Source organism: Melopsittacus undulatus, chromosome 19, assembly GCF_012275295.1.
Source record: "Melopsittacus undulatus isolate bMelUnd1 chromosome 19, bMelUnd1.mat.Z, whole genome shotgun sequence".
NCBI classification, from domain to species: domain Eukaryota; kingdom Metazoa; phylum Chordata; class Aves; order Psittaciformes; family Psittaculidae; genus Melopsittacus; species Melopsittacus undulatus.
Window position 1 is genome coordinate 2596261 of NC_047545.1, and position 24747 is coordinate 2621007.

Genomic DNA, 24747 nt, shown 5'->3' on the forward strand with positions numbered 1-24747 from the left:
GTCATATTGCTCTTTTTTAGCACTTCTATTAACCTGTCACAGCAAAAATAACTGTTTTAATTGCAGCAACCTCAATCCCTATTTTTCTGGTAAGAATTCTGTATATAGCCAGTAAAGTGTGCTGATCTTACTGGCCTGTGGGCTTCAGGTATAAGGCTCCTTTTGTCCTTCTGTCCTCAGTAAACAGTTCTATAAATATACCTATTTGCTGTCTTTCCTGGCAGTCACTCACAGAGAGAGTGCTTGTCTCCTCTTAGAGGAGTTGACAAGTCAATCTCACTTAACGTTTGTCCTCAGTTTTCCCTTCCAACAAGAAGTCAGCTAGAAAGATTTATTGGTATCTATTAAATGAAGTAAAAATGAGGCTCAAAGAATGAGGAATGAGCCTGAAAACTGTTAAGGTCTGAGGACTGGTTTTTAAGTGCTGATGCTTTCCATCTGGTAGTAGAGTGATACTGGTTTGTGGTGTGTTTGAATCCAGTCAAGTCTGCAGTTCCTGATCCTGTGGTCTCTGCTGTGAGGGTTCATCCTTCGATGTCCTGAACTTAGATTAAGGCACCTCAAGAGCAGGTGGGATTAAGGATTTGAGTACCTGGAGCCTGGTATAGGTGTCTGAATTGCTGCACTTGGCAGACTGTGAGGGTTGCTGTTGGGGCTGGTAAAAGAGTGGTTGGTTGGTTTTGGTTTCCTCCTGCTGGTGTTGTGCCCTGGTCAACCAACTCATGAGCAGCCTAAGGAGGATTTTGTGCTCTGAGTAAAGCCCCTGTTGATATGTGCTTGTGTTGCTTGATCTACTTCTTGATTCTTAGGTAGTGGTTCAGTTTCAGGGCATCAGGTGAGGCTGTGCTTCCTTGGTTCTTGGGATGTCTCAGAGTTTCCTTTTGCTGCTGTTTGTTCCCTGCACAGCTTTAGCAATGATCAGGCCTTGACTGTGCTAAGTGACCAAGCAGGAGGCTTCAGCTGCGAGTTGGTTGCCAGACAGATGTCAGCTTGTCATGGGGGTGGCTCAGAGCAGTTGAAGCCCTTCCCAAATACCTCTGTGGGGTCAGTGTGGTAATTGGCCACATGAGGAGGAAGGTGACATTGCACCCCCACTAAAACTGATGATGATAATGCAGCTTAATGTCAAAACACCAGGGGGAACCAAGGGTAGTAAAGGGCTAACATCTGGTCCTAGCATCCTGCTTGGTCCTGAGGAGTGAAAAAGGACAGAAGATGCCATGACCCAAAAGGACATTTTGGGTGGAAGTAAACTGACTGATGCATGGTAGGCAGTCCATAAACTTGCAGGGAAGGAATGGGAATGGGAGGGCTGTGCCAGGCTGTCCCTCTGCTGAAGGGGTTTGTCTTGAGCCAAAGACTGCTGCTGGGTCACTGCAAGATTCCAAAATAACTTTACTTAAAACTTTTATTTGTATCTTAAAAATAGACATCAGTATGAAAGTATCAGTAACCAAACCTGTGAGACCAAAGCAGTGAGTACAGAATACATCCAGAGTAGTGCAGAGGGAGGCTGCGAGTGCTGTGTGTTAACTTCAGTGCAAAGCTGAGCCAGGCCCATTGCCAGCACAGCAGCGTGTCAGCTGGAACCAGCTTCCTGGGAGCGTTTCCCAGTGCAGAGCACAGCTCAGACCAGGCCCGGGGGGGGGGGGGGGGGGGGGGGGGGCGAGAGTGATGCTGGGGAGCCAAGGAACAGAGATGGGAGCTGTGACATGGCACCTCTGCGAAGGATTCAGAGCAGAGCCAGCTTCACATGCAGAACCCTTTTCCTCTTCACTCCCAGTCCTTAGTGCTTTCCTTGTCTGTTCCCACCCTGCCTGGCACACACTCATACACACGTCCTCTGACATTCGTGTCCATCTCTGCAGCTTGCTCTCAACTCTTGCCCATCATGGTTTTTTTCCTGGAACAATATGAGCTGCTCTTGTCCCCTTTGGGAAGTGGGCAGAGGGGCTTGGTTGGGGCTCTGGCTGCCTTCACAGTAAGTGGCTGCTGACTCTCTTTGCCCTGGGAGGAGGTCTCTGCTCCCTGTGGGGGGTATCTTAAATGTCCCTAAATGCATCTATGACTCAGCCCCCTTCTGTCAGCTCAGTGGCACCCCTGGGTGCTCAGTGCTTCTGCACATCAAATCACTAAGTGCTTTCTTGTTCAACTCCATCCTTTGACTAAGCAATATAATTCTTTTTGCTCTGTGTGCATGTGCTAGGGAAAAAAATAATCAGATTTCAGCCCGGAAAGGAAAGGCCAGAAGAGAAGGAGCAGTATTTCAGTCTGAAATTGCTCCCACGCCATGTCCAAGGCAGCACTGATCATTGGGTTTGTGTCTTGCGGCTGCTGAGCTTCCCACTGGCAGCATGCAGCACAGCAGGGCCCAGCAGCCCTGCTCCTTGTCACCAGCTCTGCTTCTGCTGGGCTTGTTTGCTGCTGTTCCAGTGAGTGAAGGACTTGCAAAGGGCTCCGAGGCAGCGCAGGGCTGATGGGAGCAGATGGGATGGGGTCAGCTTCTGCTCATTGTTTCCCACCCCGGTTGCTTGATGCTCGCCTCCTCTGTCACTTGGTGGAGCAAGGTGGCTGTGCATGGGCTGCTTCCAGCTGTGATGAGGCCCAGGGACAGGCATACTCTGTGACAGGAGGGTTAAAGCATCTGCAGGGCGTGATTCAGCAGGCAAGGGGGACATAAACCGTAGCCTGGTGCTGAGGGCTGGCTCCTGAGGTCGCTCTAATTTGGTTTCTTTGGGCCCCCAGAGCTCTTGGTGGCTGTTGGTGATGTCCCCTGCTGCAGAGAGAGCAGGGGCAATGTCACTCCAGAGTCACACAGTGTCACCCCAGCAATTCCCAGTCAGGGCCAGCCAGGCTGGTGTCCTGCTGCTGAGGACGCAGCGAGTGCGTGGCACTCAGGGTGCCGTGCTCTTGCCCCTGTCCCAGCCCTACTGCCTGCAGCTGAGCTGGTGCCACATCTGGTACTCACATTGAGATGGGCATAGAGGAGCACAGCGATGTTGCTGTGCCCAGCCTCCAGCGCGATGGCAACAGCGTTGTTCCCGTCCTGAAAACAGAGAGAAGAGCCCTTGGGAAGAGGTTTGGGGGCAGGATGCAGGCGGGTGAATGCACCCGGGCTGCAGAGGCTTACACTGTCCACGATGGAGATGTCACAGGTGGGCTGAGCCAGCAGCAGCTTCACGGTCTCCACACGCCCATGCTCACAGGCACACATGAGTGCGGTGGAGCCCTCCTCGTCCTGCAGGTTCACATCAGCTCCACAGGCGAGCAGAGCCTCCACCATCTCCTGCCGGCCATGGCTCACAGCCAGCATCAGCGCTGTCTGCCCGGCCTGCAAGGCAGGGGACAATGCCAGGGGAGCCTGTCCTGGCTGGGTCACCCACTCATCCCAGTGCCCCAGGCAAGGACCACCCTGAGAGCAGCTCCTAATGCAGTACCAGCTCCTCCAGGTTTTGAAGCTGTCCTTGGAAGAGCCAGCTGTGGCCTTTGGTGAGGGTCAGGATGTGATGCACCAACCTGGCTGGCCTTGGCGTTGACGTTGCCCATGCTGAAGAGCCTCCTGACCATGTTCATGTCATCCTCCTGCTCGACGGCCGCCAGTGCTGCCAGCATGAGGGCTGTGTAGCCAGCTTTGTTCTGGTGGTCCACATTACAGACCCCTGTGGGCATGGGCAGAGCTCAGGGTGCTGTGGGGCTGGTTCCCCCCTGCCCAGGGTGCTGTGAGCTGTCCCATGGCCTGCTGATGAGTTCCCTCCCATCAAACCTGGGCTCCCCAAGGGCTGAGGTGACTTCCACCTTCCCACACAGGCAGCATGGACACAGTGCAGGGCAGCTCTCCCTGCTGCTGGCACTTGTCTCCCGTGCCCTGCATGGCCAGGATGTGAGCAGGGTGGTGGCAGAGGGATGATTGTCAGCTGGGGAGCACTGACCTGTGTCCAGCAGCAGCCGCACGATGTGGAAGTTGGAGTGGGAGACGCTGTAGTGCAGGGCTGTGTTGCCATTCCCATCCGCCAGGTTCACCACGTGGGCCAGGAGGGCTGGAGACACCTCAGCAAAGGCCAGGAGGTGGTTGGCCACCGTGTCGGGCACCGAGGACTTCTGGCTGGACAGACGGAACCACTCCTGCAGAACCAGGCTGCTGCTGGCAAGCTGTGGGCAGCAAGAGGGGCTGAGCTGGGGCCCTGCACCCGCCAGCCCCAGTGGGGAGCAGAAACCCAGCTCCAGAGGGGAACGGGGTGAGGGCAGGGCCGGGATACCCCAAACTCACGCTGAGATGGCCTGAGCTGAGCTGGGGTTTGGGGTGTCTGGGACAAAGCATGGAGCAAAGGGCAGTGGTTTGAGGCTGGGCTTTGCTGGCCCATCTTTGGGGGACACCAGCAGCCATCCCACCCCATAGCACCTCACTCACCACCTCTTTGCTCTTGGTGGCCCCGGGGTGGCCCAGGTGAGTCTTGACGATGAGGCAGGCCTCCCGCATCCTGGGGCTCAGCTCGAACCTGGGGAGAGAAGGGCTGCATCACCCCACCAAAGGGCACCCCAACATCCTTCCATCGAGGTTCTTTTCCTCTCGATGCCTCCAACCCTGCATGAGCTCCATACCTACACCCAGCAGCTTCACCCCTGCAAACCCTTGCAGAGCTGGGGTTATAGGGATGAGCTCATATTTACCCATATTTAAGCCATAAATGCCATTAAGGGCTGATGGATTTTGGTTTTGGGGTTTTCTTTGTCCACCTACAAACTCTTTAGCAAAGAGGCATCTGGGGCCTCAGGCTCATCCTTTCCTCAGCAGACCTAAGAAGCTGGAAGGATTTTTTCCTGCTGACTGGTTTTCTGCAGGAGCTGAATCTGGTTTTCCCCACTGGCTGCACTGGGGCATGCAAGGGGAGATGGAACCTCCCTCACTCCCTCATTAGCACTTACTTCTCCTTCACCTCGGTGGGCTCCAGCAGGGTCACGCTGTCCTCCTCACACTCCTGTCCTGGCTCACACTCCCCTTCCCCAGCTTCTTCATCTGAGGTTTCAGTGTCCCCTTGCTCATCACTGTCGGAGCTGTCGGCTGAAGCCTTCTCAGAGGAGCTGTCTCCTTCTTCCTCCTCCTCACTGGATGTGCTCTCATACCTGTGCAGAAGGAGGATGCTCAGTAACAATGTGGCACCCAGCAGGTCCCCTCAAGTACCCCCACTGCCCCCAGCCCAGGACAGGAATGCTGGGGTCTGGGGCTGGTGCAGGGGGTATCAGGAGCCCCTCAGCACGTACTCCCCGTTCAGCACGCCCACAAACTGCAGGCTCTTCTTGCTGCCTTCGGCCTCGCTCCTCGGGGCACCATCCCGCTTCTTCATGATGGACTTCAGGGCTCCTGGGGGCAGAGGTACGAGTGTCAGCAGCACTGCAGACCTGCCGGACTCCATGGAAGGGACATGGTCTGTGTGCAGGCTGTGGCACAGGCCTGGCCCCAGCAGAGCCACCCCTCTCCCTGCTGTTACCCTTGGCACCGACTCACCAGCCACAGGGCTTGGGGTGGCTCCTCCATCTCGTGCTGGGGATGGATTCCGGCTGCTCTGTGTCACCTCTGCTGTGCCTGCCCCAGGGCTTGAGCTGCTCTGGGGTGTCCCCTCCATCGCTCCTGTGCCCCATGCCAAGGGACCATCTGGGGCGTCACCTGCACCAGGCTCCATCTCCTCTCCCTCGGCGCCAGTGCTGCCCGTGTCGGTCTGGCTGCCCTTGTCCTCACCCCTCGCTGCCGAACTGGGGCCGACGGCCACATCCTGCAGGTCGGGGCAGCAGCTCACGGCGGCACAGGCAGTCTGTGGGCAGCAGCCCACGGCAGCCTCCACCACCTGCGGCGGCTCCCCGGCTCCCCGGCTCTGCGTGGCCACCACAGCCTCCACCTGCGCCTCGGCCACCCGAGGCTTGGCCATCACCTCCTTGTCCAGGCGCGCACGGGGCCGGCGGGCGCACACCTCGTGCCGCAGCTCCTCCAGCTCCTGCGTGGCCTCCCGCAGGTGCCCCTCCATCAGTGCGATCACCTCCTTCTGGTGCCCCACCGTCTGCTGCAGCAGCTCCAGCTCCTGCTCCGCCTCACTGGGCACCCCCAGCGAGGACTCCAGCACCCACACGGATGCGTCCCTGCGCTCCCTCATCCCGCTGTCTGGAACGTCACCGCCCTCTTGTTCTGACCGGTAGTAGAAGACGGCATCGGCCATGGCCCGGTCCTCGCCCACCGCCACGGAGCGGCACGTGGGCCTCTCAGCAGCCCGGGGGCTCCGGCATGGCCAGCCCCTAACCCCCCGCTCCGGCACTGCCAGCTTCTCCGTCAGCTTCCTCAGCTCCACGATCTTGCTCGCTCGGCCTTTGGGCTCTGCTTCGTGCTCTGCCCCCGCCTGGGGCAGCTCCTCACCCCCTGCCTCCACCTCAGAGCCACAGCGGTGTCTCAGAGCCTCGCTGGGCTCTCCCGACAGCTTCTCCATCAGCTTCGCCTTCTCCCTCTTGAGCTCGCAGATCTGCATCTCCAGCATTGGGATGGTTTTCACCTGCTCCTCCAGGTCCCGCAGCTGCCGCAGAGCTGCCGCCATCTGCTCCCGCACGTGCTGCAGTGGGGCCGTGCCAAGCCCCGCGGCCGGTGTGCTGCGCCCCGAGCTGCCGGGGCTGCCCCGGCCCCAGCCCTCCCCCGGCACCCATGGCAGGGGCTGCCCCGGGGCTCCCGAAGCGCTGCTGCGGCAGGGACCGGCCCTGTCCTGCTCCTGCTCCAGCCTCCGGCTGGTCTCCAGCAGCGTCTTCTCCACGCGCGGGTTCCTCAGCCCACACTTGCGGGTGGGAGGTGGCAGCAGCCGCAGTGGTGGTGGTGAGATGGGATGTGGGGCTGGTTTCCCCGGGGGGTCCAGGGGCGCGCGGCCATGCGGGGACAGCAGCAGAGTCCTCCCGTCCTCGCTGGCTGTGGAGGCCAGGGACTCGGTGGAGGTCCAGGCGCTGACGTGGCTGCTGGGGCTGCGCAGGGTACTGGGGGGCTGCCGCGGCCCTTTTGCCCTCCGGGGCAGTGGCACCTTCTTGAGGGTCTGGCCGCTTTCAATGTCATCAACGTACTTGAGGAAATCCAGGTCCAGCAGGAAGCCGTAAGGGGTTTCCACGGAATATGAGCTCTTCTCCCCATTGTCCTGGTCCCGGTACAAGAATGGGCCACCGAGATCTGCAAGAGAAGTGGCGGTGGTTGGGCAGGGATCTGGTGGAGAGAGGCTTTTCCAACTGGGTTATACTGGGAATCACAGCCTGCAGCCCCCCTCCCTATCAGGATGGATCATTCCCAGCATCCTCACGGCTGCTGGGGTGTCCCGGGATACCCGCTCTGTGCTGCGGTTGGTGCTAAGGTGAGGAAGCCCCTTGGGATGGGACTGGATAGCTCAGTCCTACCATTCCCTTCCCATTGCTTCTGCTGCCCTATGACCACCCCGGTCCCATTACCTGGGAGGTTCTGGTTCAGAGGTGCAGGCTGAGCCATCTTCTCCCGAAGGATGCTACTGACCAGGGGACCATCAACCTGCAACAAGAATGGGACCACATCCAGCAAAACCTGACAAACCAGGGATCAATGAGCCCTCCATGGCCACAAACACTGTCCCCCAAACGGGGGGCACCCCATGGAACCCCTGGCCCCCCACTAGCCCTGGTGACGTAGGGCTGAAGCTCGAGCGGCTGCTGCGGTGTTGCCGGTGGGGCCGGAATTGTTTGTACATTTAAGGAATGCTTCCCAGGCGGGGATGGTCACAGTGCCAGTGCCGAGAGTGCCAATGACTCAGAGCTCGGGGGAGCAGGCTGGGAAGGAGCAGAAGCTGAGGCCTTTCTGGGTGTGATTCTCAGCGGAGAAGTTTCCTCTGGATAAAGGCTTTGGATGCTTCTGCAAAGCCACTTGACCACAGGCAGCTGCCAGCACCATTCTTCACTGTGAGTGCTGAGGCGCTGGCACAGGGTGCCCAGAGAAGCTGTGGCTGCCCCATCCCTGGCAGTGCTCAAGGCCAGGTTGGACACAGGGGCTTGGAGCAGCTGCTCCAGTGGAAGGGGTCCCTGCTCATGGCAGGGGTTGGAGCTGGAGGAGCTTCAAGATCTCTTCCAGCCTAAACCACACTGGGATTCTATGATTCTCTAAGGCATGGAGGAATGGAATGGGAGCCTGGTTTTCCCAGGAGTCAGGCAATGGGCACACTGGAGGAGAGCCGGCGGGATGTGACTGCATTGTAGGGGTGAGCTTAGGGCTGGGAGTGCTGCCAGATGTGAGACTTCATCTGGGACCTGCCACAGCATCTGGGTGCTGGGGCCTGGGTGTGGAATGGTCCTGGTGGGAGTGGGATGGGGGCAAACAGCACCCTGGGAGCACCCACAGCTGCTGGGCACAGCGTCACCCTCCAGCACACACATGGTCCTGTGGGGCACAAGTGGCCATGGAGCTGGGCAGCTGTTGGCAGGGAAAGCATTTGGCACCAGGCTATTTTGGGAAGAAAGCAGGGGAGGAAGCGTGCCACAGAGGAAAGGCAGCTCAGGAACAGCCTTAAGGGAAGCTGAGGCTTAAAGCTGTCCTGAGAAGGGGGAGGGATCCAGCCATGGCTGAGGAGAAACACCCATATCCAGCCCCAAATTGTAGAGTCCCAGACTGGTTTGGGTTGGAAGGGACCTTAAAGCTCCACAGGCAGGGACCCCTTGCACTGGAGCAGCTGCTCCAAGTCCCTGTGTCCAACCTGGCCTTGAACAACCCGAGAAGCTGTGGATGCCCCATTCCTGGCAATGTTCATCCTAGCCCCATGCCAGCACCTCCCTTGGGGACTCCCCAGCTCCATGCTGGTCCCCATCATTCCCGTGCTGCCTTTGTGCCTAGAGGGATCTGCACATCCCCCTCTCGGTCTAACCCCTCCTCTCCAGGAAGCGGCCGCTTCCTCCTCCGCACGGCCCCTGCTCCAGGTAATTAAACAGCGCTGGGGCCAGGACTAACTTCCCACCGGACTCTGCGCACAGCAGGATTCAAACGGGAGGAAGCGGCAGCGCAGCAGGAGCGGAGCCAGCGGCTGCGTTTCCTTGGGGGAAGCGGCCGGCAGCTCCCTTCCGCTGGGTACGGAGCTGCCTGGGGCCTCGCCAGGAGAGCCGCCTCTGATGGACATCTGTGTGCAGCAAAGGTGCCCTCTCCTCAGCCCCTTGTCCACCTCATCCCGCAACGACACCAGCAGCTGCTGTCAACCCCTCCCCAAAGGCAGAGGCACCTTCCTGGAGCTCCAGACCCCGATGGGATGAGCTGGACCCAGGGGAGGATGTTCTGTTTTCACCCAGCTCCAAAACCCAGCAGCAAACCAGGTGATGGGACCTGCAGGCTCCCAGTCAGGTGCAATATGCCCCAGGAACCCTGTGATGTGCAAAGCCCACGTGACATGCACACTGCCCTGGGCTGGGTGAGTGGCCAGGCTGGATCTGAGCCAGTGAGGATGAGCAATGGACGCAGGTGGCCCTGGAATGCAGCACTGATGGGAGGGTTAAGTCCCTGCACCTCCAGCCCAGGCACTGGTGGCACAAAGCCAGCCTTGTCCCCAACCTCCTGCCATCACATCAAAGAGAAGCTGCTCTTCACCTGAGCTGAAGACCTGATGGGGAAGACCCTGCTGGCCCGTTTGGTGCCAAAATCTTCCACTGGACCAGGTTGCTCCAAGCCCTGTCCAGCCTGGCCTTCAACCTACAGGAAACCTGGGTCTAAAACTGGAGCCTTTCCGTTTGATTCCAATGAGGGATAGGACAGGCTGGGCACAGCTCAGGTACCGTCCAGTACCCACGACCAGTCAGCCCTCTGCGACTCCCAGGTTTGTGGTCCATGGGACAGACCTGGGGGTGCTGCTTTTAAAGTCCCGGACTCCTTTGAGTCCTTTCCCTCACCCAAGCCACTCCAGAGGCTGGAGACAGGGAGAGCTCTCCCCAGCTCTCCCAAAGCCAAACTACTGAGGTCATGAGGAATGTGAGAAGAACAGAGTCCAGAGTAGCCCTGGCCAGTGAAACTTGATTTATCTCAGCCAGGCACGCTTCCCTCGGAGCTGCACGCAGGCGATAAGCCCTGAAGCTCAGGGCCGAGGTTGTTCCTAAGTTAAAGGGAAACCACTGAGCAAGCACACGGCTTCCTCTGTTCCAGCGACCAGCTGAGATTCGGGATCCTCACACGGAGCCAGGCACATGTGCCCATCACCTGCACTGTCACCCGCTGGGTGCACATAGGAGGGATCGGGGGCTCATGGCATCTTCTCAGCCACACACCCCATCCCCATCTTCTGCTCCAGGGCTGCACGGGGCATCCTGAGCTCTGTGCCACCCACCGTCCCTGCGCCTGCTTGCCCAGGCCGCCTCAGCCATGCGGTCCAGGCTGGGGCTGCTCCCGAGGAGCTGGATCCCATGCGGGTGGGTGCGCCGGCGCTGACTCGGGAGGGGAAAGGGAAACGCTTCCCTCCTCTCAGCCTGATTTCAGGGCTGGGCCGTTATTCCTGGAGCTGTCGTCACCGGCAGCCTGCTTGGTCGGAGGCTGCAGGGGCTGCCTGGGCTGAGCACCAGCTCCAGCACCCCAGGCTCACGCGGTACCCGATCAACAGGCAGGTCCCTGTGCAGATGTACTCACATAGGGATCAGCTCTATGTGCCCCATCACACCTATAGCTCTATAACCCACTAGAAAACATCTACTACTAGTCCTGCACCCTCACCACAGCTGCCCAACAGCACTTTTCCACCAACACCTCCTCGATTCCCTTGGAGCTGGTGACAACAGATCGGGGAACAAGCCCCAGGGGCCTGGGGTCACGCTCCTGAGGAGGTGATGGAATGGTTAAATTCACACTCAGGATGTCACAGCCCCATGTAGGCTTTCCCATGTGCACGAGGAGCATCCTGGAGCCTGCAGCACCCGAGCGGCATGCAGCGCCCTGGGGTGGCTACAGCCGCTGCCGGTACCCCAGGGAGCCCGCAGCACCCTTGGGAGCCCCCCAGCTCCCACACAGCCCCCGGGTGACCGCAGCCCCCGCATCGCAGGAGACCTCCGGGGACTCCGCGCTCCCTCCAGCGGGCGATGGGCGGCCCAGCCCGGCCCCGACGGCCCCGCTCCCAGCCCCAGCCCGCTGCGCTCCCGTCGCGGCGGCTCCGAGCGGCCCCTCGGCGGCTCCGGGGCCCTGCGGGCTCCGCTGCCGCGACGAGCGCCCCCCCCCCCCGCCCCGTCCGGTCCCGTCCGGTCCCGTCGGGTCCCGCCGCCCCTCACCTCGCCGTCCGCACGTCTGGGCTGCAGCGCGGGGCCGCCGACCCGAGCCCGGCGGCTTCGGGGTGCAGCGGCGCCGCCGGGCCGAGGGCGGACCCGCAGCACGGCCGGGGCGGGGAGCGCCCCCGGGCCCCGCCCCCGAGCCCCGCTCAGCCCGGTGCGGGGCGTCCCACGCAGCCCTTTCCTCGGGGATGGGCGGCTCCGTGGCCCTGCCCTGTCCCGGTCACCGGGGGGAAGGGGTGTCCCGGTAAGCGCTGGAAAGGGGGAGTCCCTTGCCCTGGTCACCCCGGGAGTCCCCTGCCCAGTGAGTGAAGGTATGTGGGTATCCCCTACCTTGGTCACCCCGGGAATGGGGGATCCCCTGCCCTGGTCACCCTCGGGTTACCCTTACTCCACTTCCCCTGACCCCCTTCCCCTCGGGGATGCTCACCCTGGAGACAAAGGGATCCCCTGCCCACGTCACCCCAGGTATGGGGAATCCCCTGCCTGAGCTCAGCTCGCAGGGATCCAGCTCCCACCATCCATCGTCCCCCAGCACACCCTGCCTGGTCCCCGTGGCCTCTCACTGCCTGCCCCGTCTTGCGGCTGGGCTCCCTGGCCTGGCCCCGCTGGGTTTGGCAGCCCTCCCCAGTCCCAGCAACAGGCTGTTTGTCTCCTTTTCTTGCCAGCTTTCTTCCCCGCCTGCTTCCCGTGCTCAGCGAGGTCTGGGCTGTCTCCATCCCACAGGGACCCCTGGCAGTTTCACACCTTCATTGACTGCTCCAACCCCTTCCAATGCTGAAACCCTCAGCAAAGATTTTCCCTCTTTTTCTTTCCCTTTCCAGCTCCTCAGCCTCCCCCCGCACTCCCCCCCCGGGGATTTTTCCACACTGGCTCTTTCTGTAACACTACTCACGGGAAGAGCAGGAGAAACAAGATGTGCTTCCCGGAGTCCCTCCCTGCTGCCGGCTGGCAGCTCAGGGGCTTCCTGGGAAAGGGTTTGCATCCGGACGGAAGTACCTTAATAGCCCTGATGGACCTACCTCCACCAACAGACCTTGTCCCTCTCCAACCCATTTACATACTTGGCCTATCCAGCATCCTGTGGTAATGAACTTGGTGATTTCATGCCCTCCTTCTGTCTCCAAAGCAGGTCTAGAATAGCACTGCTCCTGTCCATTCACTGGCTGCTTGGCTAAGTAGCATTTAGGGTCCTCCCTAGCCATGCAGGGCTTATTTTCTCCATCCAGAAAGGTGGGGCCTGGTGTGATGAGTGAAGTCCTACTGCTGCAGAGCTCATGCCTGGTGCTCTGGCTCAGAGCTCCATGGAGGACCCACTTTGAGGTCCCCTGTTCCTACACTTGGGCATCAGACAAACATCCCTGTGCTGGTTGGGCTCCTCTGGCTTTAAGCTCTGGTGGCTCAAAAGGGTTAAACCCAAGGAGTTTTCACAGAAACCCAGATGGTTTGGCTTGGAAGGGGGCTTAAACCTCCTCCAGTTCCAGCAGGGACCCCTTCCACTGGAGCAGCTGCTCCAAGCCCCTGTGTCCAGCCTGGCCTTGAGCACTGCCAGGGATGGGGCAGCCACAGCTTCTCTGGGCACCCTGTGCCAGCGCCTCAGCACCCTCACAGGGAACAGCTTCTGCCTCAGAGCTCAGCTCAGTCTCCCCTCGGGCAGGTTCAAGCCATTCCCCTTGGCCTGTCCCTACAGGCCCTTGTCCCAAGCCCCTCTCCAGGTTTCCTGCAGCCCCTTTAGGCACTGGAGCTGCTCTCAGGTCTCCCCTTCAGGAGTCTTCTCTTGTCCAGGCTGCCCCAGCCCAGCTCTCTCAGCCTGGCTCCAGAGCAGAGCTACTCCAGCCCTCGCAGCAGCTCTATGGCCTCCTCTGGCCTCGCTCCAACAGCTCCACGTCCCTCTGGTGCTGGGGGCCCCAGTTTTCTGTGGAAACTGCACAGCTCACATACAAAGACACGAGCAGAGAACTCACAAGGGTCACTTGGGGTTGAACCCCATATAAATGACAACTGCATCTGGGATGCTTCAGTCTCGGCTCTCAGCCAGCTGGGTGGCTTCACCCTGGGCCACGGACGCCACCCCAGGACCGGTCTGAGCTGTGTCACCTGCCTGCCTGGACCAGCAGCCCCTGGCAGCCCCAGACAAACCCAGGCTTGGGGGCAAATGGCTTCCCTGCTGCTCCTGCTTGAGTGCTGAGCTTCGAGCTGCCTGCCCGAGGGGAGACTGAGCTGAGCTCTTAGGCACAAGCTCTTCCCTGTGAGGGTGCTGAGGCGCTGGCACAGGGTGCCCAGAGGAGCTGTGGCTGCCCCATCCCTGGCAGTGCTCAAGGCCAGGTTGGACACAGGGGCTTCCCCCATAATTCCCAAACCTTTGCTCTCTGCCACCAGGGCAGTTGGAAAGAGAGTATGTGTGTGTGTTCCAAACGCTTCCTGTGTCCCTGAGTTCATCCCTGCTTGTTCAGCTCCTCTGTGCCTGCCCAAGCCCAGCTCCATCACATCCTCCACGGACTGGGCACCGTGTAGGACCCATGGGCAAAGGCTGTTCAAGGCTTTGCCCAGTGCATTCCCTGCAGGAAAGCAACATGAACACTTCCATGCTGAATGAGCCCAGCACAGTCCCCTGCTGCAGCAGAACGTCCTTGTTTTCTGCCTGCAGGTTCAGGGGCAGGCAGGAAGCTCTCGTTTCCTCTCATTGCCTCTCTGCTCAGATCCTTCCTCCCTTGGATGCTGCAGCAAAACAAAGGGCTCGAGAGTGAAGCAGGAGTAGCTTCCACAGCTGGAGATGCTGGGACCAGGGGAAGGGTCCTCAAGGAGCTGCTGGATCCTGGAGGGGCTTGGAGCAACCTATGGCAAGGTTAGGAGCTGGATAAGCTTTAAGGTCCCTTCCAACCCAAACCAGGCTGTGATTGTGTGATTCTAAGACCAACCCTCACGCAGGTGCTTGTCCCCTGTCCCCTCTCTTGTGTTCCCTCTGATGTGGCCGCAGGTGACATTTCCGCCTGGCGCTGGCTTTTATCTTGGGCAGTATTGCTGCTGCTTGCAGGCACCAGCCGGCCTGGGATGGACCGGACGGCTTCTCTTTTGTGGCTGGATTTGCAGCTCAGGCTTATCAGACCTGAGGAAAATGCCGTGCGGGTTTCTAGTGCCGGGATTTGCTTTGGCTGGAGGCCAGGCTCACCAGCAGCACGGGATGGAGCTCCTGCCCCAACGGCAGCACCCTTCTGCACGTAACATGGCCATAAATGCTCCCGACGGTTGGTGGGAGCTGCCGGCAGGATGCTCCTAGGTGTGGGATTTTCCAGGTGTCCATTCATGCTGCACGCTGGGGGTTTGCAGGCTGGGGTGCATGGAAAAGTTGGGATCTCAGCTGGAACTCAGCACTCCTTAAACATGGGTATTTGTCTTCTGGGGCCTCTGGGCTGTATCCCTAAAACCCAACTGCACAGGGTGCCCAGAGAAGCTGTGGCTGTCCAGTCCCTGGCAGTGCTCAAGGCCAGGTTGCTGTGGCAATCCCTGATCCTTTCCCATCTCCTGGAAAATGCTCTTGTGCAGGAGCAGCAGCTCTGGCACAGCTCTGAGACCCCCAGCTCCTGGGGAGAGGGGAGGACACGGATGTCCCCATCACCTGGTGGTGAGGTGGGCTCAGCTTCACCCACTGATTTCCAGTGTCTTCACATTGCAGAGCAGGATAGGGATGGGGATGGGGATGAGAATGGGGGTGGGGACAGGGATGGGGATGCACAGGGGGAACAAACTAAACCAAATACCTTCTTCTTCTGGGTTCTCTGCCCTTTAGCTTGCAGCAAAGACATCAGCCGACTCCTTAGGACAAAGAGGGAATGTCCTGCACAGCGGATGCCCTTGTGCCCTGCTGCAGTCACCAGCAAAGCAACCTCTCAGTCTCTCCATCTGGAGTTATTTCCAGCTGTTTCCAGCTCTGCTCCCCCCCTGCTGCGGAGCCCCCAGGCTGATGGCATCTGACTCCAGCTTGACATTTCCAGGGAATCCGAGTGCCTCAGCACACAGAGGACCCTTCTCTGCCCTGCAGGTTCCCGGCTGCCCGGGATCTGGCAATGGCGAGGGTGTGTTCAGCAGGACCTTCCTGGCAGGAGCATCATAGATCTGTCATGAGAAGCAGCAGAAAAGCCTTTCTGTGCCACCATCCAAAGCAGCGCATCTGCTCCCAGCGCACAATCGGCCATTGAGTTTGGTGACATCGGAGTGTGGCCAAGGGGACGAGCTTCCTATTCCTCCCTCGGTGGATGGTTTGGAGCCTGAATCCTCCTCAGGGCAGCATTCTGCTGATGCTTTCTGCTCTCCAATCTGCTGGGAACTCCCCACCCCATCAATTGGACAGAATAAGGTTCCCCAAGTGTTGCACCATCCACAACACTTCCCAGAGAGATTCCCTCCTGGAGCCAAATGTCCTGTCTGAATTCTCTTGGTGGCAAGCAGAGGAGTCAGAAGATGGCCGATCTAAGGGAGATTTCCTGCAGATTATGAGTGAGAGGCATGGATGGACCACTTGGTGGATAAGGATGGACCACTTGGTGGATGGCAGCACTCAAAGAGTTGTGGTCAATGAGGGACATTTGTTAACCATCGGTGTGGTGGGGTTACAGAGTGGGGGGGTGATGAGGTGGGGGGTGACGGTGACCCCCACCGCCGGTGCTGCAATCCGAAGCCCCGTCCCCATCATCCCCCTCCATCCACCCGCGGTGTCCTCGCCACTGGTGCCCCCCGCAAGGCTGCGGGCTCCGGTGCACTGGGACGTGTCGGCCGGCAGGGGGCGGTGTCGAACCGGGAACCGCTGCTGGGATGGACGCGGGGGGGATGCTGCTGAGTGATGGGAGTGCAGGGGTGCTGGGGGGTGATGGGAGTGCAGGGGTGCTAGGGGCTGCTGGGGGGTGATGGGAGTGCAGGGGTGCTAGGGGCTGCTGGGGGGTGATGGGAGTGCAGGGGTGCTAGGGGCTGCTGGGGGGTGCTGAGGTCGGGGGTTACTGCTCTGCTGGGGTTCTCCCCCATATAGATGGCCAGAGCAGTGGAGGGATGGCTGAGGACAAGGACATGCGGCAGCCCGGGGGAGCCGGGCTGGAGCGTGCCGTGCGGTGCCGCAGGGCGCGGGTACCGGCATCAATCATTTACACTGTTAATGTAATGTGCCAAAGTTCTCTTCCAATGAAGAGCTGGTGCAGAGACAGACGTGATGATTAATGCAGAGAGTGACGCACGGAGGGGATCAGCCTAAACCAGCCTGGGGGTGGGGAAGGGATGGACCCCCGTGGGCTGGTGGCACAGAACCACAGCCTGGTTTGCGTCTCCTCTGGCCTCGCCCCAGCGGCTCAGTCCCTCTGGTGACTGTTGCCGAGTGCTCTGTGGGCAGCCCCTCCACACTGGGTCCCCTTGGAGCCTCCTTCCCCGTTTCGCTCTGCAGCTCTGTGCCAGTAAATGCACGAACAAATGATAGTATCAGGAATAACGTGTCCGTAGGGAACACATTGCACCTCTTCACCCCCTCATCCTCATCAGTGGGTGAGAAGACCCCAGCTGTCCATGGCGGCTTTGGAGGGGATGAGCCACATCAAGAAAGCATTAGTGGGATATGAGATAACCACAGAATAAACCCATAAACAGCAGGGAAGATGGGGAGAAAAGCATTGAATGAGGGTGTCCTGCTCCAGCAAATGGCCCAGCACGGCGCAGCACAAGGGTAGGGCTTGATGCGCGCCGCTGGAATCTTGTCTGTGGAGCTCCCGGCACGTTCAGGCACGACAGGAGAGAGTGAAATGAGCGTCAGCCCCGGCTGAGTCAGCCCCTCGCTGCCAACATCCCTGGAGCTGCACCAAACCCGCCGTGCACCGCGGCCGGTCCCCGGAGCTCTGGGGTTCAGAAGGAACCAGGAAGCTTTTTATGCTCTAAGTACTGAAAACTGCAGTTTTCTCCAGCAGCAATTTGAGCCTCAGGTGACAACAGGGGCTTGGAGCAGCTGCTGCAGTGGAAGGGGTCCCTGCCCAGGCAGGGGTTGGAGCTGGATCAGTGTTAAGGTCCCTTCCTACGCAACCCATTCCAGGATCCTATGATTCTGTGATTCTGGAAGCATCTGGGGAGCTGGGCTCAGCATTCCTACCTTCTAGTTAAAAGGTGATTAATTGAGGATGTTCATTTGAGCAGCAGGGATGGGATCTACTCTGCAGGAAGCCCTTCTTTATAGCATGTATAAGTGATAGCAAACAGAGTTGCAAGGGGTTTTTACAGTGTCTTACGAGCCACTGGTGACCCACTTCCATACAACTGCCAGCCCCACGTCTTGGGAGCAAGCCCAGCAGCAAGGAGAGCAATGCCCTTAAATCAAAGTCATGTTGGGAAAGCCCACGGCATCCAGGACCCCAGTAAAAAGCACCAAAGCTCTACTTTAGTCCCAAGGTTTTTGTTGCCTCTGGGAATGTGGCCTGGGGTGGCTGGAAGGGAGGGGAGCCCATGGAAGCCTGCGGCTGCATGGGTGCAAAGAGATGAAGCGGGTTTGTTTGCAAAATTCCAAATTCCCAAATTCATGTGCTGCAGAGGAAGGAGCAGTAATGGAAGAGCTCTGCTTTAGGGAAGGCGAGTTAAATAATTCAGAGGAATAGTGAGGTGGAAACGAATGTGCAGAAGGTTTGGGGCTCCCTGGAAGGAAGCGGAGATGAAAGGAGCAGCCTTGCTACAATATTCATAAAGCTCTGAAGCGATGGCACCAGTGCCTGCAGAAGGGCTATTCGTGAGTCGTCTCCTCCGGGAGACACCCATCCGGGCGAGGAGGATGACGGCTGCCACAGGGTGCTCAGCATCTCCAGGCATCTTGGTCCTCAGCAAGAACTCAGTGTGGTTTGTGTGGCTCTTTGCTGACAGGCCACGTGCAGGAAGATGTCTCCATCCAGCCCCAGGCAATCGGGGGTTGCTGGTTCATTATGGGTTATTATGCCTTTGCAAGGGATAAGGAGATGGGAAACCATGGTGCACCCTGCAGAGCACAGCCTTCAGCCTCATGGCCCTGGCGTGCCCAAGCCTGGCCTGGGGGCTGCTCAGCGCAGGAGCCCCTGTGCAATGTGATTTCCTGAGCTCCATCACCATGGAGATGTAATAATGGGGCTGAGCTGCTAACGAGGTTCCTGGGCTCTTGCTCAGCCTCAGCCATGGCTGGAGGAGAGGCCAGAGGCTGCTGCCTCTCCCTGAGTCCTAAAGCCTTGGGAATACGAGCCCCTGGTGTCCCAGGCAGCAGGGTGGACAACCGTCTGGGTCTGCATCCTCCTCTGCTCTACTCTTGGAGGGGAGCTGAAGGGAGATGCTGATGGGACAAGGAGCATCATCCCAGGGAGGAAAGGATCATCACCCCCCCCAACTCTCCTTCCTGTGCTCACCCTGTTCACACCATGTCACAGCCACGGTGGAAGCCCCTAATTCACATCTTTCTCCCCCCAAATCAAGCAGGACATGGGGAGGAGGATCTGGAGGGAGTCCCACATGCATCAGTAGCAGAGTGGTGTCCCAGGGCAGGGATGAGGGATGCCCCAGGGATCCAGCTCACCTGGGGAGCACATTCACCCCTCTCTCTCTGCTGAGGCCAAGCCTTGAAAGTCCTGCCAGCCAGGAACCCCTGCCAGCTGCCTCCTGCCAGGACTCCTGCTGCCTGCCATGGATCACAAAGTAGCTGCAAAACTCCCTGTGCGCTGCCAGCAGCCGCAGTGGAAACAACAAACAAGTTTTCCTTCCTCGATTCAAAGCAGAAAGGAACCTTTTGCTGGTTTATTGTGCTTGGAGTTGGGATCTTGAAGTGGTCCCTTCCCTTCCAGCAAGCTCATATTAAACCATGGCAGATGTGTGTCCAGGGTGGATTCAGCAGGACAGCAACGTGCGGAACCTGCAATATGGTGGGAAATAGCCTCAAAGCCCCCAGTAATTCAGCGAGGAAATGGTGTCAGCCTATTTATAGGAGCTCTTGCAGAGGAGGCATTGCACTCACTGCTCAGCCCTGGGGGCATTGCTGGTGGGAACAGCCTTCAACCTCCTTTTCCGAAGGGCCTCCTCCAGGGGAGCAGGGCAGAGCCTCAGCCCTGTGGTTTAGGGGAGGGTGACTCCAGGGCACAGCTGAACCCATGATGTTTAAGGGGATATCAGGGCTTTTCCCAAGGCTCACAGTGGGTTTGGGTGGTAAAAGCCCTTCCTGCTGTGCTGGTGTGGGGGGTTTGCAGACACTGGAGCAGGGCTGGCCGGGGGTCTCTGCAGCCAGAGGAGCAAAGGATGGGGCTGCAAAAGCTGCTTAAGGGATTTGAATTCTTAATCCCCATTAGAAATTAATGTCCAAATCCCTGGGGTGGCCTCAAATCCCACCCCAGAAGTTGGGGTTTCTTCAAAGCAGGAACACGAGCTGCAGGCGGAGGAGCTGGCAGCCCAGGAGCGGGGCTGGACGGTGTCACCTGCAGGCACCGTCTGGGAACAGCCACCCTCAGTTCCCCATGGACACTGGGACACTTCATCCCAACATGGCTGAGTATTCCAAAGCTTGGGAATGCGGCTTGGGATCTCATCCTGGTGACCCAGCCATTAGTGAGTCTCCATCATCCCTCCTGCCATAGTCTGGGAAAACATTCTCCTCTCCTGCAAAGCAGGATCTGGTGTGGAAAATGGCCAAGCTCTTGGGAATCTGGGCAGGTTGTAATGCTTTGAAAGCAATTCCCATCTGACTTAGGAAAGGGCTCAGCTAATTTTACACATGATTTATTTTCACACCTTTAACAAGAAGCAGTTTCTTTCTCCGTGAGCAGTGCATAAGGCAGCCAAATTGATTATTCATCGAACGAGTGAGAACATGCAGAGCAGAAGCTGTGCTCAATACCCCAAGGCATTGGAGAAAGGCTACAGAAGTGCACTGGAAAGTGGGTATTCTCCCCACCCAAATAGGACTGAATATACCCAGACACCCTAACAGGGACCACAGCTTGTGCTTTAGCCAGGGAAAAACTCAAGTTATGAATTAGTTTTAAATCCTTCCCTTCCCTGGTGCTTCCATCCCATGAAAGCTTCAGCAGCAGCATTTCATCCCTCTCCATGTCTGTAGCACTGTCATGTGCTGCATGGATGCAGCACAAGGCCAGGCTGGATGTGGGTCTGGACAACCTGCTCTAGGGGAAGGTGTCCCTGCCGGTGGCAGTGGTTAGAACTGGAGGAGCTTTAAGGTCCCTTCCAAACCAAACCAGGCTGGGATTCTATGATGTTGTCCAAGCCTCCTGCTAGAGGAGCATCCCTGGACCTTGCCGACAGGAATTTTGCTGTCATTTCCCTCCACAGGCAGGAATCATAAGGAACATCCTTGCTGCAAGGGGATGTGGAGGGCACCAGGCACTGTCAGTTGGAGTGAGCTTTACATTCAGGTTGATGAAAGGCTTGTTCTATATTTCCAGAGAAGGCAGGATCCAGCACATGGAGCGGGTTTCCATGTGCGGCTGCACAGGGGCCTGCCTGGGATGGGGAAGGATGCTCGGGGCCGCGTCATCCGTGTGCACAGAGCATGAATTATTTCTGCTTCTCACTGCAAAGCTGTGCTCTGAGGGTTGTGTTCATGAAATATGAATGTGAGCCCTGCTTGGAGCTGGAGGTGAGTGGTGGAGCTGCTGCGGCAGCATCCTGGGCTCAGCAGCAGCAGCAGCACTGGCAGCACAGCCCCTCTGCTGCCCAGCACCAAGCAGGAGTTTCTGCCTTTCAGAGCACAGGCTGTGACCTGGGAGTGCCTGACACCAATGGTGATGGGTTAGGGATGGATGGCAGTGATTGGTGATGGGCTGTTGGTAGCTGGTGATGCCTCGGTGGTGATGGGTGGCAATGAATGATGGGCTGGTGATGGTGGCAATGGGTGGTGATGTGTTGGCAGATGGGTGGCAACAGGACGGTGAGGGGTGGTGGTAGGTTGGTGATGGTACCATAACACTTCTCAGTTTTGGAACGGAAGAGGGGTTATATCCTGATGGGGGGGGTGGATTAATATGGATGAAAACTTCATTTCATAATCATCCGTGTGTGAAAACATCAGTTTCTGCATCACCAGCATCTTCCATGAGGAAAATGACCCATCTGATTTCGAGTGAGCTGACTCCAAATCCACGCTCAGGAGATGCCAAGTGCTGGGCCAAGGTTCATAGGGTTGGGAACCTGCTTGTGTCTGTGCGAGGGACAGCACCAAGCCAAGTTAGGGACAGATCAGTGACTTACAGCCGTAAATAAGGACCGTAATAACCCTTCCTTTCCTAATTTAGATGCTTCAAGGCCTCACAGGCAGATAAAGTCAAGTTCTTTCCTTCCCTGTGTTTATGGTACTGCTGGAACATGCTGCTCCTGCAAGCATTACATCAGGGGAGAGTGGGGAAGGCTGAGCTTAACCCTCACCTACATCTGCCCATCGCTGCCTCCTCACCCCAGCCATGATGCTGCCAGCCCCGTCTTGGCTCCGTGGTCATGGCTCTGGCCATGCTGGTCCCCTCTCACTGCTCCTGGAGTGCCTGGTGCCCTCTGCTCCTGCACTGAATCCTGCTGCTGCCCCAGCTCCTGTGAGCTGGGAGAACCCCAGTGCCACAGGGAGCCCATGGCTCTCATGTGCCTGCTGTGTCCCAGGGCAGGGACAGGACTGAAATGCCCCTGGAGGATGAGTCAATGTCCCCACCATGCCCCCTGCAGCCCTGCTCTGCAAGAGGGGCAGAGGAGGGGACAGGGCAGAGGGGGTGCAGGTGTAGGCAATGATGCTGAGCGTCCTCTTGACCTCGCTGGGCTCAGCAGAGGGCTCAGAACACACTGGTGGGGATAGGGACCGTTTGGAATGTGGGTCACTTGCATCCTGGGCTGCATCAGGAGAACTACAAGGGCCTGCAAGGACAGGCCAAGGGGAATGGCTTGAACCTAACAGAGGGGAGACTGAGATGAGCTCTTAGGCAGAAGCTGTTCCCCATGAGGGTGCTGAGGCGCTGGCACAGGGTGCCCAGAGCAGCTGTGGCTGCCCCATCCCTGGCAGTGTTCAAGGCCAGGTTGGACACAGGGGTTGGAGCAGCTGCTCCAGTGGAAGGGGTCCCTGCCCTGGCAGGGGTTGGAACTGGAGGAGCTTTAAGGTCCTTTCCATCATGAACCATTCCATGATTCTATGAACTGGGAGTTCTTGGCCTTCCTGTGTCCATCGGGGTGGTTGACCCGGGGGGGGTGCTGGGACACTTGCACCAGAGCTGCCAGTGCAGGATCCCAGCCCTGGGCATGGGCTGTCCCTGGCTGTGGGTGCTGAGGCCATTCATGCTGTCGCAACACAACACGAGGCCCTGAGCTGTGTTTGCTTGGCTGGGACAGTGTGTCACTGCCGATGGGAGCCGGGTTGCGTCCGGGTTGCATCATGCCAGTGGAGATAGGAGAGTGGTGCCCAGCCTTCATCCACTCCTGCTGGCTTGGTGGGATGCAGTGGCAGGGGACAGGAAAGGGAGAGGATGTGGAAGGGCTGGTGGTAACAGCAGTGAACATCATAGAGGTTTTGTTGCCTGTGGAGAGGAAGCTGAGGGTGAGGAGCACCCTGAGGTGCTGCAGGGAAAGGCTCAAGGCTGGGGAATGAGGTTTTGGTGTCTGAACACAGCCCAGCTTACACACACAGTGCTGGTGGGAGATGGATGGGGTTGAGACCCCTTCTAGCCATAAAACCCCAGAGGAAATGGCATCAGGGACATCAGCATCTTGCAGGGCACAGGTGCCATGAGCATCTCCCCCTGGCTGCCCTCAGTTGCTGCCTCTTCCCAGGGCCTGGCAGAGAAATGAACCCAGCACTGGTGGGAGGAGGGAGCTCTGGCCTCCCCAGCTGATGCTCTGGCTCCAGGGGAGCTGCTGGTGCCCAGGCAGCAGCAGGGTCAGGGTTATCCTGGGCCTTGGGAGGGGTAAATGTGAGGGAAATAAGAGATAGGGGCAGGAAATAACAAACGTGAGTCAGATGAGAAGCCCGTAGGCAAGGACAGCTTCGGAGTGCTAATCTGCAGGAGATAACAGTGCCGGGATGGAGGAGCCTTGGCAATGGGAGCATGGGAAGGGACAGTCAAGACATGGAGATGTTTGAAACTCCAGCAGCCAACCTGATCCTTTCATCACCTCCAGCCATGAGCTGGTCCCTGAGTGCTGGGGGGACCGTGGGGCTCAGCACCCAGCCTTGGGTGCTCTGGGCAGCACGTGCACTTTGGGATGTGTTCTGTAGCTCCCAAAGGTTTCCCTGAAACCCCACGCTGGGTGTTTATCCCCTGGCAGACAGGACGAGCTGTGGCACAGCCTGTCTGCTCTTAGGCTGGTGGAGATTAAGCTCTCCAGGGCCTAATGGCAATTCTTTTGGCAAGCGTTCAGCAGGCCTTAATCCATCTTATCTTTGCTCTGAAAGGATGAATTAGGCACCTCTCCCCACGCTCCATGGGGAGCAGAGGCGGCTGCAGGCACCCCCTGGGATGCCCTACATATGGCAAAGAGCCCGTGGAGCTGCCAGGCCGGGGCTATGGAAAAGGCAGCAGTGCAGGACAGCCAACATGCTTCCTGCGCACAGCTGGATCCTCTGCCTTTCTTCCTCTCAACACCCAGATGTTGGGGTCACCTGGAGTCCTGGCCTGAATATTTCCCTTGGGATTTGCCAGGGTAGGAGCCAAGGGTGGCTTCTTGGTTCATGGGGGAAGACTGGGGACAATGTGGCTCTGCTCATACTTGTGCAAAGGCTCCCAGTGCTTGTCCAACACATGTGGTACCCGGGGTTGTTCCTCCTCCCATGATCCGTTTGCAGTCAGGACTCCGAAGAGATGCAGAGGACACTGGGGTCATGGGGGATGGTCCCACCACCAAGCCCAGGGACCCTCAACTTGCCTCTTACAAATCAGTCCTGACATTGCTAATAATAACTGTGTTCATTAGGGAGCCTGGCATGATTCGGTCGGGCAGCTGGGGGGGTGCTGTCAGGGCAATGGAGATGAGGGGTGGCATCCGTCTGACAGTGCTGGAGCCCGTCTGAGACCCGAGGCACTCGGTGACCTGCTCGGTGCAGGCGCTGTGGGCAAGAGCACTGCTTGGATCAGACCCACCCAGACACTGCCCAAAGAGTCACAGCTCAGACACCACCGAGCACCCTGGCACGTTGCACCCAGCTCCACCACAGGCCTGTAGATGACTGCCCATCACCGTGGCATCGTGCCTCCTCCAGGTCCCTTCAGGGGGAAAGAAAACCCTCGAGCAGAGCCTGAAATTTCCCATTTTTCTGTGTCAAATTCCTGCTGGGTTGTGGTGCTGGGGGCTGGGGGCTTAAACTCTTTTTGGCTGTGGTATCCCTTGGGTGACAGATGGCCCTGTGGCTTTCCAGCTCACAGACTGCTGGTGGGGGGGCGGGGCTATGATGTGGTGCTGGGACAGGGTCTTTCTGCAGCTGCTGAGGGGACTGGATTGCCCTGAGATTGTATAATCCTGGAATGGTCCACACTGGAA

The 24747-nt window shown here is 58.4% G+C and overlaps 1 protein-coding gene across 4 annotated transcripts; it reads right to left on the reverse strand.

Annotated features, from left to right (window-relative positions):
* Positions 1 to 1663: 1663 nt before the first annotated feature.
* Positions 1664 to 12223, reverse strand: KANK3 (KN motif and ankyrin repeat domains 3). 4 transcript variants are annotated; one of them, XM_034070894.1, is made up of 11 exons: positions 11263 to 11356; positions 7459 to 7534; positions 5504 to 7186; positions 5260 to 5359; positions 4924 to 5121; positions 4409 to 4496; positions 3930 to 4149; positions 3517 to 3659; positions 3131 to 3331; positions 2969 to 3046; positions 1664 to 2776 (listed from the first exon to the last, which is right to left on the reverse strand). In XM_034070894.1, the coding sequence occupies exons 2-11, from the start codon at positions 7493 to 7495 to the stop codon at positions 2720 to 2722; spliced, it is 2805 nt and encodes a 934-aa protein (XP_033926785.1). In that variant the 5' UTR covers positions 7496 to 7534; positions 11263 to 11356; the 3' UTR covers positions 1664 to 2719. The 4 variants fall into 4 exon arrangements, with proteins under 4 accessions (XP_033926785.1, XP_033926783.1, XP_033926784.1 ...); XM_034070892.1 differs by lacking the exon at positions 11263 to 11356 and adding an exon at positions 12155 to 12223 and having other exon boundaries at positions 5260 to 7186; XM_034070893.1 differs by having other exon boundaries at positions 1664 to 2773; positions 5260 to 7186.
* Positions 12224 to 24747: the final 12524 nt, after the last annotated feature.

What these genes read in the sequence shown, in the direction of transcription:
- KANK3 (XM_034070892.1), bottom strand. Translation starts at nt 7,495, where the DNA reads ATGGCTCAGCCTGCACCTCTGAACCAGAACCTCCCAG. An exon ending in TCTGAACCAGAACCTCCCAG is followed by an intron (nt 7,187 to 7,458) that starts GTAATGGGACCG and finishes CTTCTCTTGCAG; the next exon opens with ATCTCGGTGGCCCATTCTTG. An exon ending in GCGGCTGCTGCTGGACACAG is followed by an intron (nt 3,660 to 3,929) that starts GTCAGTGCTCCC and finishes CCATGCCCACAG; the next exon opens with GGGTCTGTAATGTGGACCAC.